The sequence below is a fragment of the Acanthopagrus latus genome, chromosome 14 (genome assembly GCF_904848185.1).
Source record: "Acanthopagrus latus isolate v.2019 chromosome 14, fAcaLat1.1, whole genome shotgun sequence".
Lineage (NCBI taxonomy): Eukaryota > Metazoa > Chordata > Actinopteri > Spariformes > Sparidae > Acanthopagrus > Acanthopagrus latus.
In genome coordinates, this window is record NC_051052.1 from 11495540 (window position 1) to 11516397 (window position 20858).

The window sequence follows — 20858 nt, forward strand, 5'->3', positions numbered from 1 at the left end:
AATTTTACAGTGTTTATCGCGTTAGTTCCAGCTCCTAACATGGTTTGTGAGCCAGTCGTACAATGCCGTTGATATCACATGGTATCTGTATTTTGTCAGCATCAACAGTCTTGGTAGACCCTAGTTAGTGGTAAAACAATCAACAAACAAAATTAAAAAAAACGTAAGAATAGCTGACTTCTGAGCTGGGTTCAGTTGGGTACATAAAGTACAGTCCCAAAGTTAGCCAATTAGCATTACCAATGTTGACCATTGCCAGCTAGTCTGAGCAAGGTTAGGAGCGTTAGCATAAGTATAAATCTCTCCAGCAAATGTGCTTTTTAGATTGGTAAATAAACTAGGATGTGCATTTATTACAAAAAACAGAAAATAAATATTACAAATAAATCATACTTTAATTAATGCTCCAGGGCCCAAAATGTGTATTTCTCATTTTCTCAGTGACTAAGGTGAGAAGGTCGACACTACTTTGATTAGAAGTGGTATCAGTATTCTTATCACAACTCTTAATATAACTAATAAATATACAATTCTTTAAATCAAACGTGCCATAGTTGGTCACTTCCATAGAGAGATCATTTTCGTGTTCTTAAGTTTAACAGCAGCACAGCTTGTCTTTTCACATGCTTTTTTATAATATTATTCCTCTCAGTTTGCGGGGTGCATTTTTTTCTTTAAGATATTCATGGGGAACAAAGCCTGCAATTTGCATTTATATCTTTTATCATTTATGGTAATGAAAACCCACACAGGGTCACCCCCTGTATTTGTCTTTCATTAGACTGTGCAAAGTCACGACAACAATAGAATATGAGTGACGGCTCTGTGTCAGGACAGTTTTTTCCGAGTCACATTTTCGTATGCTTCGATTTTGCAAAGGAGAATGTAAATAATCGGAGCCGTTTACTTTGATCCTATGGTTGAGTTTGTATGTGTGTCATGTATAAGCCTATTCTGTATGCGTACCCACATGCGTGGGAACTTGATTGTTTCCATTGCGGTTAATGTGTGTGGAAGCATAATGCAATAGGAGCAAATGTGTGTGTGTTTGTGTCGGCGCCTGTGCGTCGTGCATGTGAGCGTCTGTACTCCCTAGATAAGAGTGTGGTGCTAATGCTGAATAAAAGCCCTTTAGAATGGGCCCCGTGGGAAAAGTGGACACAGTTATCAACGAGCCGAAGACCCTGACAAGACGTCAAGACTGTAGAAATAATATTACACGAGGATGAATAAAAGAGAGCCTCAATAACACTATCTGTGTCCCTTTCATTAATTCTCTCCCTTCCTCTCTGTCTCTTCCCTGTACTCCCACATACGTATGACTTTGGCTTTAAGACAATACCTATTTTTGACACTCTAAATCTCTTTTTCTGTGGCATTTAGATGAGACCAAAACCTGGAAATGTGCTCAATGGGAGCACTCTAATGACAAACTGCAGGTGTTTGACTTGAAATGACCGCGCCATGTTCACTATGCATTTACATTTTAGGTCACTCATCAGACGCTTTTGACCAAAGCGGCTTACAGTAATTCATACATTCCTACACTGATAGCGGTGGTTGTCACGCAAGGTGACAACCAATATTCTGGTACTCACCCGCATATGCATTAGGATTAGCAGGATGCACTATTAGACACTTATGTTTTCGCATACTTCTCTTCTCCATTGTGCTTGAATTCTTTTGTTTATGTGAACATCATTTCTAAGGTCAGCACAGACCATACCACCGGGGGAAGTTCTGGTGCTCCAAATGGCCAGTTCAACAGGATAGACTGTGATCAATCCAGATGTTCCACTACCATCAGCAAATATGGCTTTGTCTTCTTTTGCCACAACTATAATGTGGCTAATCCTGCTGTTAAAGGAAATTTGTGTCGTCTAGTGGTGTCGTTTCAGATTGCAACCAACTAAACACCCCTCGCCTAACCCGCAGCTTCTGTGGCCACTAAAACTCAGAAAAATGCTAAAGGCCCTCTCTGAAGCCAGTGTTTGTTTTGTCCATCCTGGGCTACTGCACAAACACAGCTTATTCTGTGGAAAAGGACCCATTGCTGCTGTATTTATAGAAGACTAATATTCAAATGAGGAACACAATTCCTTCTTTCACGTGATAATCCACTAATGAAAACAAATAATTATGAATAACAAAATGATTATTGTCCACTTTTGCCCACTAAGTACCCCTATATCCTACACACTGGACTTTGACATTTTAGCTAAATGCTGCTTCTTTTTGATTCAAAATCCATGACTGCCTCATATAACCTCAGCTCCCTGGAGTCCTTTACTATGGCTCTTTAGTATCTTGCCTTGCAGCCTGCGGCCATGCATTCAACCAGCCTGCTCTTTTAATTCCCACCGGCGGCAGTTCTCCGAGGCTATGCCAAACCCGACAACATATGAGGCAAATAATGAAAATGCACAGTTTGCCAAAAGCCTTGTGCAAATTCTTCAATGGCCTCTGCTAAAAAGGAAGGTGACTGAGGAGGCTGAAAATTCATCAGTTCCTTCATGACACAGACTGTGAGTTAAAATATATATATTTTTCATTTTTTTGTATTTATTTATTACATTTTTTTTTACCACAGCTGCACTTGCAGTTTCAATAACCTTGTCGTCCATGGCTCTTTCAAAATCAAAATCCACTTATTTGCATCATGGAGGACATGAAAAGTTGCCATGGCTTTTCTAACTTAAAGTGATTGATTTTATTCAAGAAGTGTTTCCTGACAAAATATTAGATATCATTAAATCAGCCCAGTCGCCACTATAGAATATTGGTAGTTTACATTTCTGCGACCATGGATATTTTAACATTTCTATGTATAATACGTAACATATTGGCGTTTGTCCAGCTGACATTCATGTAAGTAGTTGAAGGGTAGGGTATGATGTTGATGTTATACGTAGGTGTGAAGGCTGCAGCCAGTGGCTGCTGTTCAAGACTGTAAGTTTTGGTAAGTGTGCAATTACTAGATATTTTTGATGAGATATCAGGAAATCTCCAGTCTTTCCAAGTGTTTCATAGGGATGTCATGTCATCATCTAGAGCATTTGCAGCAACAAAACCAGGCACTTTAAGCCTAAACAGTATATTTCCTAAACCTAACCACAACATGAAACATTTTCATTATGAACATATCCATGGTTTAAAGGAGCATACATTGCCTATATGTATTCTGGGGACAGGGTTTGCTTTAAAGACATATTTACAGTTGATCACAGTGGGGGTCTGGTGTGACTTTGACAGAGAGAAGTATCTCACTCTCCATCTGCATATGTTATACTTGTAAAACATTTTTGACAACATTTTTAATTTTTTCTTGAATTTCACAATTAAAAATCTCTACATGTTATACTTCATACAAACACAATAATGGGGGATTTTTAAAATGCAGTCCCTGTTTTAACTGCATTCAACAGAATGTAAAAACAAAGTCACCTCAATGAATTAACAGTCTCAAGCACGTTTCAAGACTCAAATCTAAATAGATAATCTAAAATAGAAGCCAGTGGGAGCTTGGAAAGTAGATGAAACACAGTTATTACATCACAATTTAGTGTGCTGAGATGTGGTAGACTCGAGTTGTCTGCAGTACTCACTCACTTGTAGTGGGTTCAAAAACATGTAGTCGATAGTATTTTATATATATATATATATATATATAGATATATATATATATATATATATATATATATAAAACTTTGTAGCCCAATGCTAAGACTGTGAGCGGTGAAAACTGTGCAGGCTGCAGCAACCTCTTTCCTCTTTCACCGTGAGAAAACAAAGTCTTTGCCAGCAAATAGGGATTCCATCGCTAATCACCAAAAATGGTGGAAAAAGTCATTCAACAGTCATGACACACTGCTGTGGTTTTCTGACAAGACCTCGACTTCTGAAGGTGAGATCTGTGCAGGTCAGGCAGGTCAGCAGCAGCGTACGTAATAAACCGAGGTTGAAGCAGCGTTTGCCGGCAGAGCCGCTCAGCGTGTACAGCACAACAGCAGCTGGAAGCGAGGTGTCTGACTGAGCCGTCGGATTCACTTAGTCGAAGCAGCTTGTAGTTTGGAGCACAGCAATGTCTCGGATGCAGGAGACAAGTTTCCAGTGATGGATCAAATCAAATATAGCTTGTGAGGGCCATTGGTTTCTTTGAGCTTCTTAGCTCCCCACAAACACATTTTATTCCAAATTTAAGAGGAAATAGGCTATGAAATCTGCATTTAAAATGTGCTTACTTCCCTCAAGGGTTGCGATCTTAAATAAGAGACTGTAAATCTGCTTCAGTTTTGTATTAGCATATTTAATGACACAGTTTCCCTTATACTTGCTAATTTGTGCTAATGTGTAATACAGAAATATTCAAACTTACACAGAAGCTGCACAGTACCCACACTTCACACACAGCATCAGTGGTTGAAAGTCACATTGTACATTTACTCAGGTATTTTACTTAATGTTGAAAAGTTTTGTCTCTAGCAGTTCTGGCTCTACACCCAACCCCAGAAGTGGCCTGAGCAACGATTCATGCCCCAAACTCCGCCCCTCCATCTTTCTTTTTTATTTTTTTTCCCCTCAGAAATTACAAATTGTATATTTAAGCACAATTTTGAAAGAATGTGTGATTTACTCTAGTATTTCCATGTTATGGTAATTCATACTTCAGGAAAATATGGTACTTAACTCATATCATCAATATATCAGCAGGAATCTTCTGTTACATTAATTGTGTATTTAAAGCATTATATTTTCCATTGGGGTGGCTTTAATGGATCCACATACTTCTTCTACTGCTGCAAAACAGACATAATTCACATACAGTACGCATAGTGTCACTATGACAGTCCGCTAAACTCATGGAAAACAAACGAAAAACCACCGGCACCTGTTTTGCATCGGCTAAACGTTAATGCTCATGGGGAAATGTGCTACCATCAAGACTGCATCTTTCTTCAACAGACAAAAACATTATTATAATTGAATATATCTGCAAAGTGTTTACTGCCAGACTCTAAATAGGTTATTCCTGACTCTCACTAATAGAAATAAAACTATAAGTAAAACTGGGTTAGAAAAAGAGGGTGTTCGTGGTTAAATAATACGAGATACAACCCCAGGCTGCTGGTGTTGTTGAATCCTCCGCATGTCTTAATGCTGCGCTGTACTGTATAAGTGTCACACTACTCCCACCACTGGTGCAGAACATTTGCTGTGAATCAATAAAAGCAGAATACTTGCATATAAATATCTTCATAAGGGGTGCTGCGAAAAATAGCAGCCATGAGGAGTGTTTCGAGATGTGGATTACTCAAAAACACGAGGGGTGCGCGTTACCGGAGGGCTGTTTAACGGTCACCACAAATTGTGCTGATCCCTCTGCTTCGCCTGTTATTTTTATGTTTTTATGTCCGGCCACATGTTCGATCCATACCACCTCGGCTCTGCACGCCGGCCCCTGGGGTGCCGCGTCAAACCATCATGATGAGTCGTTTTTCGCGATACATTGAGTTTTTTAATTCTGTTATCACACTCACACACACACACAGGGTTAGGGCGTGATTTATCATGAAACAAAAGGCAGTAGCACCAGGGAGAGCCTGGCACAAAAGGCTTTCAACCAGCTGTTCAAAAAGCTTTATCTCATATCAAATTAATATCCCAAAGGTTTCGTGTCTATACATGCACGCATGTGTGTAGCTGTGCGGGTTGTATATACAGTGTGTGTGTGTGTTTGTGTGCAGATGAGTGTTGGCATGTGTGCACCGACAATGTGCATAATGATGATGAAGTGCTTTTGGCCGCATTGTGCCTCATAAAACGTAAAATGTGCATCAAAGGTGCTCCCGTGTCATCTCTCGCCACTCTCCATTATAGCCACTCATTTTGGCTAATTCTGTCCCATTATTAAAATGAAATATTACTATTGTGTTTATTGCTCTATTAGCTCTCTTGTCTGTCTTCCAAATGATCACCTCTCTTGGTTCTTCTCATTCATTTACACTCGTAAAGAGACAAAATGAAATTCATTACCAGTGTGGTGTTGCGTGTGTGCACCGCGCGCCTTCACACACGTGCATGTACACACATTTAATTACATATCCGTTTCTAATAGCCAGCCTGATACTGAATGGATGCAGTGTGTATTATAGCATGTGCTGGCTCTGATGCTGAATGCTGAGCTGTACTCTGGCACGCTCTTATTATTTTCCTCTCTGTTTATCTTGATTTTTTGCCTCTTACTCCTTCTCTCTTGCTCATGCGCTTCATGTCTGCTGTTGCTCGTACTCATTTATTTATTTATTTTTTTGGAACCCAGCAGCAATGTTGGCTGAAAAGCTGATTTGGTTGGCCGAGAGACCAAACGAGAGAATGGTCTGGTTCGCCAAACATTCAGTTGACTTTTCTGACTGGGGTTTTTGGCCAGCTGGATGAGACCCTGGCTGACCACCAAATGACGTAGGCTGCTTTGTGGTGGACAGAATGTGTGGCTGGGTGATTGAGCGACTGCCTGTGTGACTGACTGGCTGGCTCGTCATCTGGTTTACTGAATAAATGAATATTTGGCTGGTGAGCTGGATGGCTACCAGGCCGTTTAGTTTGCTGACTTGTATGCTTGTCTGTCTGGTGGAGAAGCTGAATGGCTGTATGTCCATGTAACTAGATTGCTAAGTGAATGCTAAGCTAACCTATTATGGTTACCAGGCTATGAGGTCTAGTTTAAAGGAGTATTTTGAGATTTATAGACTTAATCCCCTTTGTTTTGTGGGATAATAACACCTTCAATTTGTTTTTTACATTTACGAGAGAATTAAAGGTGTTATTGATAACAATAATCCAATAAATGTGACATTTGATCTTCCCCTTCCATTGCATTTACATGACAACACAGCTGTTGTTCGAATCATCTCCCTCTGCAAGGTGGTTGCCAGTTTGTTGTGCCAGCTAACATTGCAAACGCTAGCTAACATTAATGTTGCTCACATGAGTTAACGTTGACTTGGCTAACGCAGGCTAGCAAGTGTTAATGTTGCTAACAGAAGCTTTTTTTTTAATGTTGCTAACGCTAGCTAGCTAATCTAGGTTTGTTTACATGTTTTATCCCACAAAGCAGCAACTACCAAGACTTAATTGTTAAGTGTTGCTGTTGTTGCCATCTGTCTGTTAAACATGAGGCTACTACTAGATGGTTGGCTTATAATGAGTTTAGTTTGGAAGTAAATACAAGTAAATTGCTGTTTACGTTGCAGTTTTTTATTACATACTGTAGATACACTGAACATTAAAGTCATTTTCATTGATCTACAGCAATTTGGCTTTCAAGTCTTTCAGTATGTGGCTAGATACAACAGGCCTTTGGCCTTATTGTATGCCCTATGCGCCAAAATTTTGAGGGAAACTTTGCAGCAGTCTATCAACTGATTACCTTAACGCTAATGTAAATGTGTTCATAACTATCCAAGAGCATCTACACCATTCTTTTCAGGGTTCTTGTGGTAGCTTTAGTATTTGCAAGAAAAACTGACGGTTCAGTCTGATTTTTTTTTTTTTTTTTTTTTCTAGAAGTCAGTCACTGTTATTTCTTAAGACAGCCTGACTGGAAAATCTTTGTTTGTTCTGCAAATTGGCTTTCTCTGGTCGCCGTATGCATTTGATTCAGCAGGCATCGGATCAATAGCAGGCTTTTGTTGTGAGCATTTGTCTCTGCGCCTTTCTGTTAGTGAAGAAATGCTGAGTCAAGAGGCAAATAATGCTACTTAGGAGTGTTTCCCCAGTCCGCAGTTGATTGGGCCACTTACAAGTGTGTGTGTGGTTGTGTGTGTGTGTGTGCGTGGTTGAATCCAATTGGAGTGCTCTTTGATGAGTTGTTTATCTCGGCTCTGTGATGACTGGATCGTTCAGTTTAAATAAATGGGCTTTCTTCCTTTCTTCTTTCTTTCTCGCTTTGTCTCAGGGCCCTGCCAGTGGGCATTTTTCAGCATTAACGCAATAAATTGTTATCTGTCACTCACGACCGCGACTCTTGACCCTAATTTTACGCAATTCACACACCACCGTCACTGCATGTCCTGAACCTGGAAGCATTATACGTGTCCAGACATCTTTTGTGCACACGTTGACAAGAAACTTAAGTAATGCATGGAACCTTGGAGGTAGAGTTTCCACATCTTGAACAACTCAGGTAGTGTAACTGATTTACTGTTGTTCCAGTAAGCTGCCATTAAGGCTCCTTTTTCACTCACGACCAGAATATGTGAGCAGCAGTTGATCAAACTCTTGATTTCATCTGTGCTCAGACTTGTTCATGAACATCTGGATTACCTTAACAATCATCAATAAAATCAATACTTGCCATTTCCAAATGAGAGTCTAGAAAGAGACTTTATTTGTCCTCGTCAACAGGATGTTTTGCACATAGTATTGCAAAAAAATTTATCTTTTTTTGTTTGTTTTGTTTGTTTTTGCTGTTTTCTTGGTGCCAGAATGCCTCAAGGCCTCTTAGTGTTTGAATTAATTAGGAGCCATATATTTATGTTTCTTGTCATAAGGCGATCCCTAATGGTCATAGTCAATTGTACAGCAAAGAAAGAGGAAGTCGAGTAAAGCAGTATAAAGTCCATTCATGGAGGAAGTCAAGGATTGATGGTTAGGTAGAAGCACATGACCTTCAACCAGGAGATTGCTGTTCCTGTCCAACGTGAAACCTAAAGTCAATGCTGACTCGCTTTAGTGTACAAACAGAGTAAGTTAATGGCAATCCACCTATTCAGTCGCTGAGGTATGAGGATGTGTTAGGTTGAGTTCAGGGAAAGATTATGGTTTGTGTTATGATCAGGGAAACATGGCTTTGATTAAAATGACTACCTCTCTAAGACAAGAGGACCTTCTTTTTCTTTGTTACATATACATGAGCAATGTTAATAAAAACGAACAATGATATTCTATTCCGGTGTTAAACAAGTTCAGATGTGTGTTGACACCTCCTTCCACTCTGACCTTCCTCCCTACACCGATTTTGCCACTCAATAATACCTGACACCTCTCAGCTTTCCTGTCTGAGATGAGTCATCACAGCCAGTCATTCATTTTTCTACACTGACTACATCGTTTTTTCGTCACTTCTGACCTCTGAGCCCAGTGTTAAGACACAGGCATTTTTATAAGAGATTAATATGCGGGAGAACATTCACAGTCTTTTTTTCCCCACGAAATAACAGTGTGTTTAACCCCTATTTAACACAAAAGATCTGGGAACAATGGGAGAAGAGAAAGAAATGGATGGTGGGGATTAATATTGGATGCATATGCAATACCAGACTTTGAAAAGGGGAAGTGTTCCAGGAGGGTTTGAACTCCTGCGCAAAGTTAAAGAATACTGAAAGCCTTGAGCCCTGACCTGTTTAACTTTGCCGCAAGGTGCACAGGTGACCCTCAGGGCATCTGTCTTTGCCATTTTAAAGACTCTGTCTGCTTTGTTGAATTTTCTGTCATTTTTAACTGTCATTTTTTTTTTTGTTTCTTGTTTCTTTTTACTTCTATAATCACTCCCAGGTGCCCCCTCAGTACATCTGCTTTGTTTCTCCCCCTTCCTTTTATTCTTTCCAAATTCCCACTCTTTTATTTTCCCTCCGTGCGGTTCATTTCCCATCGGGAGGAAAATCACAATGCAGACACATCTTGACAGGGGCCGAATCAGCGGTGTGAGCCAGGGAGATAGCAGGCAAAACACACTTCTCATTACGCTGTAACAAAGCCAGGTAAGAGAGAGTGCATTACCGCGCTCGCTGACAATAGGAGGTATACAGTACGTCTGGTGCGTCACTAAGCTCTCGCAGCAACAGGCTGACAAGCACATTGAAATCTTATTAAGAGCAAGACATGAATTTCCTAAACTAATCCGTCCTCAACCCTGGTGTTCGGCTCGTATGAAACCAAATTTTAAAGTAATCAGCTGGCGATTCTAACAATCACACCCCTCCTGCGCTAAGAGATTTCATTTTATGCTTTCTTTATGTTCATTTTCTTGGCTTCTTTTTGTGTCCTCAATCAATTTTCGCTGTGTCCCGTTTTTCCTGTTCTCTCTCTCTCTCTGCTGATATCTGTCCTCTTTGTACCACCCCCCCCTTCCTTTCTGCTGGCTTGCCCGCTCTCTCTCCTTTCCTTCTTTGAAATAACACTGCCTCAAAAGCCCATGAATCTAATATATCACATCCCTTCGCCTTCCACTTTACTCCGAGCGACTCTGTTGACACGCTGCGGTGACAGATTTCTTGGCAATGCATCAATTAGACTCGTCAGACAGCTGAGCTTGGCTCTTTTCTCCCAAAAAATGTCAGCCCTCTTGGTGATCTTTCTGTGATCACTCCCGCAGAACGTGTCCTCCCCTCGCCCCTTATTTTTCCCGGTTAGGAATGTTTGAGCGCCGTGTAATGTGCCCAGGCACATTGGCACGCAGCCCTGGGCAATCAAGTCGACCAGGATTCGCCAACAGGACATCTGACACATTCTCACACTCACGAATACACTCCAAGTCAAAGAACAGCCACGACACAGCGGCAGAGACATGTACAATCCCCACTAGATGCGTGTATATAATTTAAAATGAAAGTGACATGCACCCGGGTGCTGCCGTAATTAGTATTGTTTTAATGCCATATGGGAGAATGCAACTTGAATGCCTTGATTGCATTCAACAAAGAAGCCATAAACCAGAGTAGAGGAGGCAATCGTCACATGTAAACAATGGAAGTGTCTCCCGCATGTAACAGTGTTAGCAGGTTAACAAGGGGGCCGCAACATTGGTCGTTTTGCAAATGATATAGGCGGCTTCCTCTCTGTTCCCACCTTAGCATCGACCAGAATACTGTAGCCTGGAGTGGCTCTCTACTGTTAGACCCTGGGCAGTCCTGTGAGGAAGCATGCTACTGTGCCGAATCAGGCACGGACGTCCATCAAGAGCTGGTCAAGTTGTGATACATGATGCAATTTATGTTGAGAAAGACAATGAAAATTTCAGACAAGATGGGTAAAGACAGACGACTCCGGGCTAAACTTTGCAGAGAGACCTGAAAGGTGAGTTTCGCTTTAAGGGCCCTCCAACTAAAACCAGAAGAACCGGATGAAACAATTCTCAGCCCGCGCATGCTCACCTTGCTTTTGGCCAGTTATTTAATTATTTCTGTTTCTAAATATATCATTTTTTTTAAATGTATTTATGTTCTTGTATTCTGTTTATCCTTTGCCATCACAACGTGCCTTACACTCAAAGGGAGAGAAACACACACACACACAAACAGGCGAGACGGTCTCATGAGGGATTTTCAACGCACTAGGCTCCTCTTTACCCTCGGCCACAGAGCTCATTAGAGGCACCCTCCTGCTCCACACACACACACACACTCACACACACACACACACACACTGACACACACTGCACTGTTCGCACGCAATTCAAATGTACTCAAGGTAAATTCAGAGACCAACAGGCAGACATATGCAGAGGTATGCTCAGACACACTCTCTCATTTTCCTACCCCCCTCCACACACACACGCCCCCGTCTCTCTCCCTTCTGACAGCCCAGCTTGTGTTAAGCAGTCTACCGAGAGCTGGTGTGAAAACAGCCAGGCCAGGAGTTAAATGACTGTGGGATTTCTCCTAACGTCAGTTAGAAACCCCCACCGGTCAGCACAAAGCCGCTCGCACATGTCAAGCTGTCTTGTTAGCCAGGCACTTGCGCGAGCGTGTGTGTGTGTGTGTGTGTGTGTGTGTGTGTGTGTGTGTGTGTGTGTGTGTACGTACATGCGTCGTGTGTACCTGTGTGGTCATCTAGTCCCTAACACGTGTGTGTGTGTGTGTGCAAAAATGCGTGATGCGTGTTGTGAATGGGTTGGTTGGATGATTTGTGCTGAAGGAGCGCTGAGGCGTGTTTCACAGGGACAAACTCCGATGAAAAAGATAAATATTAATGGACTACGGCGGACAGGGCTAAACTTCAAACTGAATTAGTGTAAAAGTACAAATCCATGGATTTTCAAGCGCTTAACCCAAGTAGATGAACAGCAGTCAGTTACCTATCGCCCAGAGTCTCAATTCTTTCGTGAACCTGAACCGTGCAGTAATTGCAGTTCAGTCCTGGAACAGCTCACCTCGGCAGAGAGCGCGGGTTATTTATCAAAGGAGAATTTATGGAGAAGAAAAAAAAAAAGAACTTGGCATATCAGATTAGTTGAGGATCAATAGTTGACTACAGTGTTTCTCAGGTAGAGCTGGTGCAGTGGAATGTGCCTAACAGTGATTCATGTCTCCATTTTCAGTGTTCAAAAAGCCATAATTCATTACTGGTGACTGTTGTTGCACTCATTGTCGCATTCCATATGAAAATGTTGGATGGGCACCTTTAACAGTAAGACGTGACGTGCCACTCTGTTTCTTTTTAAAGCCTTGAAGTGCAAAATGCCACCGCCAATATCAGATTTTTATTAAACTGGTAACAGAGTCACTATTCAACACACTCTAGTGACCGTATAATGCTTGAAGGGTTGGGGTTAGCTGCATTACACTTGGAACATTTTACAACGTACATATAAACTTGGTACAGTTACACCTATAGGTCAGTTTAAGACTTTGATTTCAAACTGCACAGCATTTGAATGTAACTGTTTTTAACTCCGTGTTGCCCTGTGTGCCATTTATCTTTGATGGACCTTAGTTTTATTTGTAATGCAGTATCTTATCATTTTCAAGCACTTTCCATTTTATTTGTATACTGTCATATCGCTTCTTATCTGTTATCATTTTGATGTACCCATCCAGTTTATTCACTCTGTGATTATGTTCCTTGTTTCTGTTTGGTATCACAGTTTTGCACCTATTCTGTTTTTTTGTGCTCTCAACATTGTTGAAAATGAGGGCATGCACTCAATGGTTTTTCGGGATTCAAATAAAGGTTCCCAAGTTGTACATTTGTGGTTAACTTTCTATTCAGCTGACAGTCATCACTGATGTCATTAGAAATTCTATGTATTTAAAATGGTCCATAACTGTACCAGCATTTAATATTTGAAGTATTCGGTTTATAAAAACCATCATGAATAAATTTAAAATGTGAAGCTAACTAAACTTTACCCGATGGAACAATGTGTAAGATGTGGTCAGATTTTAAGTTCAAAGCATTCACATAGTAAAACTTTTGCACACCTATGGATCTACAGGTGCGTAGGAGAACACTGAGGGCTGACAATATCAGGATAACTGCAATCCAGAATGAATTTAACAACATTTCACTTCATCACATTATTGCAAAAGACAATAGAGGAGACCATCTTGGTGGGAACCATGTGAACCAATTTGATCACATTACAGACGTCACGATATACTATAACACAAACTTGGACCAATGGAGTTACCTTACTGAATGAAAACACTCCTCAGGGCAGAGATATTTTTAATTAACCTATGTGGCAAGTCTTAAAAAAATTTTGCCAACTGAATGTGTCAGTGAAATGTTTTGTTTTCTACCAAAATATCCGCTCTTGCGATCTAATATCCGCTTGTAACTATAGCATTATTAAACTTTTTTTCATGGCTGGACTCACAAGATATTACAAAGTGATTTGCACAGAGTGAGCAGCATGCCCCATGACTTGGAAACTGATCCTGATGTATGGTAGAAATCTCATAAGACACTGAAATAAACCAATAAAACAGGATATAGCAGGAGGCCAGGCAACCACCAGGTGTGTATGGATGGATTTTTCTGAATGCTAAAATCATGCTCAGAGAAATCTTAACAAACTTTTCCCTGGTTCCCATCTGACAGGGGAGCATAAAAATACTTTACTTTAAATCTAATATGCCATGGTGTAGCGCTGTACAATAAGAGAATATCCCCTCTTCTGCAGTGTATAAATAATAAATAAGCACAGCGCGGCCTGCCACAGCTGACTGAAATAATCCATATGACGGAGAGGATGTAGCCTCTTGTTAGGATGAAATTAAATTCCTCGGACAAAATCTATGCAGTACACATTTGAATTTGCATAAACCTATGGCTGCTGATTACCATTCCTCACCCTTGGCGCAAACCGGGAACAAGCTTCTAGAGATGCTTGATTAGACAGATGGACTCAAATCCATCACTTGGCAGATGGCATAAAATTGTTTATAGTTGCAGCCACTCAAATGGCCCACAGATACGAAAAATACCATCTGGGTACATGTGGGGGTTTCCAACATCAACCCATCTTTTAATTTGTCATTTATTATCACGGACCCACGATTGTAGCAGTCCCCAGTGGGGTTTTCAGTGGCTACCAATGCAGAAACTAGCTTGATGACTGCAGGAAAGGGATATGAGTGGGGTCAGTGTAATGGCCAAAGTAACTGCTACAATGAAGTCCATCGGAGCAGGAAACACTGCAGAGTCTGTAAGCGTTGATAGCTGTTTATAATTGACAATTTGGTGAAGGTCAAGGTCCACTTGTTCGCCTGTTCTGAAGCTTCTGTTCGCTTTCCTACAGTGTTCATCAGCAGAGGGAACTGGCTCTGTTGGCATCAAACAGAAGGCGGTCAAAATCTCCATTATCTTGAGCACTTTTAGGGTTTTGTCACACATGTTGGCTTACAAGTAAAATATCTGAAGATTAAAGTTAGTGGACAGTCCGTCAAGATTTCATGAACTGGTCAACTTTTGAATCAGCACATAAGAAATGTCTAATGAAGTAAATGGAAAATTGACTCTAGTGATTACTCAAAACGCTTTACTACACTTGTCACAGTCCCCCGTTCTGCCATTGGGCTACCATGCATGTTGCCGACCTGCTGATCAGGAGTGAACCAGCTCTTCGTATCCAGAGTGTCTCACAGTATTTATGTGCCCTGTCATTCTGAGACACTCATTCCCTGATAAAACAGCCATTTGAAGCAATTTGGAGTCTAGTATCTTTTCTAAGATACTTTGACATACAGTGATCAACCACTGACCCATTCAGTGGATGACTCTATCCATCTCCTGAACCACAGCCGCTCCAGGAGTTCTCTGAATAAAGGACTGACCAGTATCTCAGGTGGGGGTTTCACTGTATTGCTATAAGGTCTGCTTGGTTGACTCCTTGTTTCTGTTGCCCACTTGTACTCTGATGAATGAGGTTGCCCCATGCCCAGATTAGCAAGTATTGTCATTGCTGAAAGGACAATGTCAATAATGGGAACACTTTACAGAAAACAAAAAATGTGAGTAGTACAATCAAACAATAAATGAATCATTGATCATTGTCCATGCTTACTTCCTAAATAACTCTGACGCATAGTGTCTGCTATCTCAACCAGACACCTGCTCTAAATTTATATGCAGTCTCACCAATTCCACTATGTGTCTGCAACTAGCTTGCAACGTTGTGTGCACCGGCCTCAAAATTCAGTATGGGTTGCACAGGTTGATCCTCCCAGCCTCCTCAGCAGTTCCGAGATAGAAGTGTATCAGCAATCATATTCTTAAGTAATAGCTGATCTTGCACTTCAGGGGCCAAGTGTCACACATGGAATAGTTGGGCTTATAAGAAACCGTCTGCCGGCTTGCAAACTCAACAGTTCACAAACTAAACTGCCCCGACAAATATGAGCTTCATTATATCGAGTAAATGCGCGAGACCGTGATTTGAATTGCAAATGTTTTTTGAAAAGCAGGCCAGGCTAACCTGTTTTGTTTTGGTCAGCTGTGTGTTTGCATATAGAGAATATTCAGTCTGAGGCCGAGTCTCTGAGCTCCCTTTGATGTCTCTCCCATGTGAGAAGATGACTGACTGTTCAGAGAAGCCCGCCTCATCATCCGACAGTTTGCACTCTGCTGGAGGGGAGAGACGGAGAAAGAGCAATATAGCATCAGGTCCACCATATGGCTATATCTGATCTTTCAGCTTGGACCAATCTGCTGAACCTGTGGGAGCTTGGCTCTGTTCACTGCACGCTCCATTTCAAACACCTCAGATAGCAGTGAGTCAGTGGGCTCCGTGATGTTTTAGGGCATGACTTTTCACAGATGCCATCGCTATGTTGTATTCTCTCCATAGTGTCAAATTATAGAGATCAAAAAGAAAACTTTTGGGGAAACGCCCCAGAGTGCTAGTGCTAGATAATTTAACAGGATCTATTGTTAGGCTGTAATAATGATGTTCATAATTGTTTGTATAATTACCATTGTTATTAAGACCAAGAAGTCTGTAACAGACAAGGTCAGTTAAAACTCTCTTCAAAATGTTTGATCCATGGAGGTTGAGGAAAGTAATCTAAAAGTCTGTGACATCATCACAATGTAAATGTAAATTCAATAGGAACCTGGAAACCTTTTTGGATTTAGGGCAGAGCAAGCACCACTGACTGAAGTGAATAGATGCCATCATTGCATTCACTATCCAGTTCTTCTATATTAATCTGCACTAAATCTAAATATAAGGCTCCACCCACGAGATGGTCAGCTGAGCACAAGCCTACATAGCACTTTATATCTAATTTGTGTATACAATTTTGCATACAAAACCTAAACTGTAATAACAACAGATTGTGGTTGTAATGGGGTTCATGTAATTGTGTATTTCTAGGCTGGGCACACTGACTTCATGGCATCACCACTGGCAACATCACAGTGACAAAATGTTTCACTTTGGGTTTCGTATGGAATAAATAAATGTGATCAAATGTGTGATTTTTAGATTAGACACTCTGATAGGATTCTGGATTTTGGCCAGGGCCAGGCCAGCTGTTACCTTCAGTCTTCATGCAAACCTATGCTAACAGGTAGGTGAGGACAGGCTGAGAGCGGTATTGATTTTCCCATTTAACTCTCAGCATGAAAGCACATAAGCGATTTTTGAAAAACATAATTTCCATTTCCAAGAATTCAGTAAAGCATTTTCCCTCCGGCAGTTGTCTTATTTCTGTGTAGAACACGGCAGGCACAATCTGGACACAGTCAAACCTGATCTTACATAAGTCATCTCTTCTCTCGCTAACATCGGCATGCCAAACACCGGCGAGGCTTAATTGAATCCTTGCACCAAATGGTCCCCAATCGCCGCTGGTTATGAAGTGCCCAGGTGTTCATTACCGGCAAAATTCAAACGATAACCTGCTTTATGGTGGAAAAGAGAGGAAAATGAGATTGTTGAGACACGAGTGGGGTTCTGTCACGATTCAGGGTTTGCAATTAATTTGAGCTCTGGAGTCATGCTTCAAAGTGTTGTTATTAGATGAAAGTGGACAAAAGCTGATGAGATTAAGAGGACAGACATGATCATGTGAAGAAGAGATGGGATTATGTGCACTTTGTACACACAGTTTAATCCATGATCAGTGGTCACCAGTGAGGGAAACATTTGCTAAAGTACTCTACTTAAACACAGTTAAAGATACTTGTACTTTACGGAGTATCTTTCAGTTTCTTTAATTTATTTCTGGGCCTTTTTTATAGATGAATATAGACAGGAAACAGGATAACAGCTTCAGATTCAACCCCTGTGCCGCTAAGTGATTAAAGGTCCAATATGTAAGAAATTGCCACCTATTTTCAATTAAAGAAGTGCCGGCATAGAAACTGCTGCTGTAGCTGGCATTAGCTAGTAAGCTTGCGGGCTTATTAGCTGACTCTGCCTGGACTGGGAACTCAGAGCACCAGGGTTTTACACTAAAATTGTTACATTTTGCACCTTTAAGTGATGAGACGTCATTACTGACTCCGATCTGACCCTGTGGTCATTTGCAGTATTGGAGTGAAAAATTTCGTTGCAGCCCAAAAGGCATTTTCCCCTTGCTCAGTTACTTGGATAAACGATCTGAAAACTTCTTCCACCCCTGACATACAAGAAACACACGCACAACATACACAAACAGACGCACTTATGAGAATCAGCCAAAGGTTTCTCATTATCCCAGACGAGGGGCACTCCGCCGCACTCGCAGCCTTTCGTTTGTGTCAGAATTTCATTATTAATTCATTGAATCCTTTCTGAGGGGCGAGCGGGGAGACACTGTCACTGTGATTCTTCATTAGCTGTTATCGGGGAACATGAGCTGAGACAAAACGCAGGGCTCATTGTGATCACAGATAGCGAGGGCAGAGTGAGAGAGAGAGAGGAGGTGCAGATGGGGTTGAAACCCCCCAGAGATCTCATCACATCTAGAACGACACTAAGTGAAACCTGAATTTTCTTTTTTTTTTATGCATAGGTACACTCATGTGCACACGCAACCTTGCACAGCAGGCGCACACTGCGTGTAGGTAGGTTGTTGTGACGAGACAATTCAAGATTGAAATCTCTCCTCAGAGAGTATTAAGAAGAAGCTGTCTCCTCTGGGATGTCACACGTGTTACTGAACACAAAAGGACTGTTATTGAAAAGTATGTTGAACTAAACATCAGTGAATACCTTTCAGATTGATGCTATCCAACACAAATAAATAATACATTTGTGGAGATTGCAGTGTTAGACTGTATCAGCGAGGCATTGATACATAAAGGAATACATGCGTACACACTGTGTGGTATATGTCTGCATGTATATGAGGAAGCGCAAAACAAGTTATTGGTATTTTGATGGAATTAGCGTTGCTTGACTCCGCGCTCAGTGGAGGTCACTTTCACATCATTTTCATCAACAACAAACACAGAGTAATGAAACAGAATGAAAGAACGAAAGATAAACCAGTCTTTAACCAGCAGATGCAGGAGTAATGTTTTTTAAATTTATTTTCATTCTGTATATTTTTGTGTATCTCAACATCATTGCAAATTATGGACACCTCAATGACTTCTGAGGCTTAAATAAAGGTTGAATTGAATTGAGCTGAAAAAAAGAGAACACGTTAATGTGGCTGAAGCAGGAAAGTCAAAGCATCAATCTGCATCTCAGTATGCATAAAGTAAGTGCAGTATGAAGTGTGTATGAAAAGCTTCTTCTACACTTGGCTACTTATTGAGCCCTACATGGCCGGACTCCAGACCCCCTGTACCCCTGCACTACAAGTCGAGCCCTTAGGTCCTCCACCCAGGGTTTTCTAAGTGTTGCTCGGACACATCTCAAGACTCGGGGTGATCGCTCCTTTCAATCAGCAGCCCACAAGCATCTCAGCATGCTTGAAATGTAAGTTACAAGAAGTTGCAAACCCTCCTTCTTAGAATATTTATGTTTTGCTACATTTTATCTGCTCTTCCTCAATATTTTGTGTGGTATTTTATCCTGGCTTCTTTTTTATTTTATCTTTTTTGTGTCTGTGATAGATGATATGTAAAAAAGCTTGCTTGCTTGTTTTCTGCATTGATGACAAAAGTCTAAAAGAAATGCCTCCAGAGGTGCCATTTGGTGGCTAATATTGCATTGTGGGTAATGTAGGCACCAGGTTTAACTCAGTTCTCCACTGGTTTTGCATTATGTACAGACAAATGTTTGAAACTGATTCAGCAGAACCAGAGATTATTTTATTTTCCCACACATTCCTCTTACTTATCCAAACCTGCCGCCTCCATTACCCACAATGCATCTTCCCATGTGTTGAGCCGCTTCCTGTCATGCTTCCTGGAGCTTGGTATGGCTGTTTTAAAGTGATGAGACTAGTGATGTTGGGCTGAGTGCATATGTATTAATCATCACACCCTCTGATTTATTATTCACTTGACCCAGCCTTTCTGTACTTCACACAGATGCACATGATGATCCAAATTGGCATGCCTGCACAGTTCACGTGCCAACAGTTTTTTTTTTTTTTTTTCGTTTTTTTTAATTGAACTCTGCACTCAACAATAATGTATTGTTATGCAAAAAATATTACAGTTGGGGACAGTCTGCACAGAAGTGCAGACCATTAGGACTGTAGGACCATTCAAGGGACTCTCCTCGTGTAGTACCCATGTATAATACAGGGGGTGGATGCAGGATGGCGTACATAACAGTGGCTAGTAATGTACATTTATGGGTCCATGGCCCATTGATTCCATAGGGACAGGTAGAAATGACAGGGTGAATACATCATGTTTAACCAGGCATGAGGGAAATGAAGGGGGAGGGAAATCCCCCTCAGGCAAACTGCCACACTTCTTAAGCCACTGCAACAAGGTGTGGGTGTGTGTGTGCGTGTGTGTGTTTGTGTTTGTGTTTGTGTTTGAAATGTGATTATTCTTACCATGCCATATTTGTTTAACTAAGTTAAGACTGTTCGCTTGAAAACGAGAGTGGTGGTTCCTCAGGAGGTTAGCGTAGCCGCTTTAGCTTCAGTTATATGTCAATTAGAGAGTATATTTTGTTGAGAGAAGAGCAAAGAACAGCACTTTCTCAGTGAAAAGTATGTTTTCACTTCACTCCCAACCAACCGTCAGTAAGAGTTTCATTTACCAGATGGCTGGTATTTGTTCTCTTCTTGAAGTTAGCCCGTGATAGACACTGATAGCCGGATGGTTCATCCAATCACCAAGTATTCTATTGAACTGCCTCACCTTTTCTAAAGCGTTTCTAGGGGCAACTCAGATCAGCCCATCTATCCAGGGATCAGGTCAATTAGATCTGATGGTATGTTGTCTCCGATTGTTATGTGTAACAAAACCATCTGGCGCATCAGGTTAGAGAAACCTGTGGCTACAATTTATTCAATTTGTCCAATTTTCAGTTTAATCACATCATTGATAAGACAATTGTACACATTTTTGTTTCAGTTGTTTATCAAAGTCAGTTGATTTTAATTCCATCAGATATGTGTAAATACAATAAGTATAAAAGGATTAATCAATATTATGATCTATGGATCAAGGAGTCTTCACAGAGAACTTACGTTACAAGTGCACACACCCTCAGTGTAGCATACCTGGATTCTTTA

The 20858-nt window shown here is 41.0% G+C and overlaps 1 protein-coding gene across 13 annotated transcripts in view; it reads left to right on the top strand.

The window, feature by feature from the left end:
- grm8a (glutamate receptor, metabotropic 8a) overlaps positions 1–20858 on the top strand; it is a 453766-nt gene that overhangs the window by 339682 nt on the left and 93226 nt on the right. For 2 of the 13 annotated variants that reach the window (XM_037121963.1, XM_037121970.1), the window contains exon 16: positions 10851–11693. The exons of the other annotated variants lie outside the window; for them this stretch is intronic. In XM_037121963.1, coding sequence (XP_036977858.1) covers positions 10851–10974 — 124 coding nt within the window. In that variant the 3' untranslated portion in view covers positions 10975–11693. Of the gene's footprint in view, positions 1–10850; positions 11694–20858 lie in introns of those variants that run through there. 13 annotated transcript variants of the gene reach the window in all.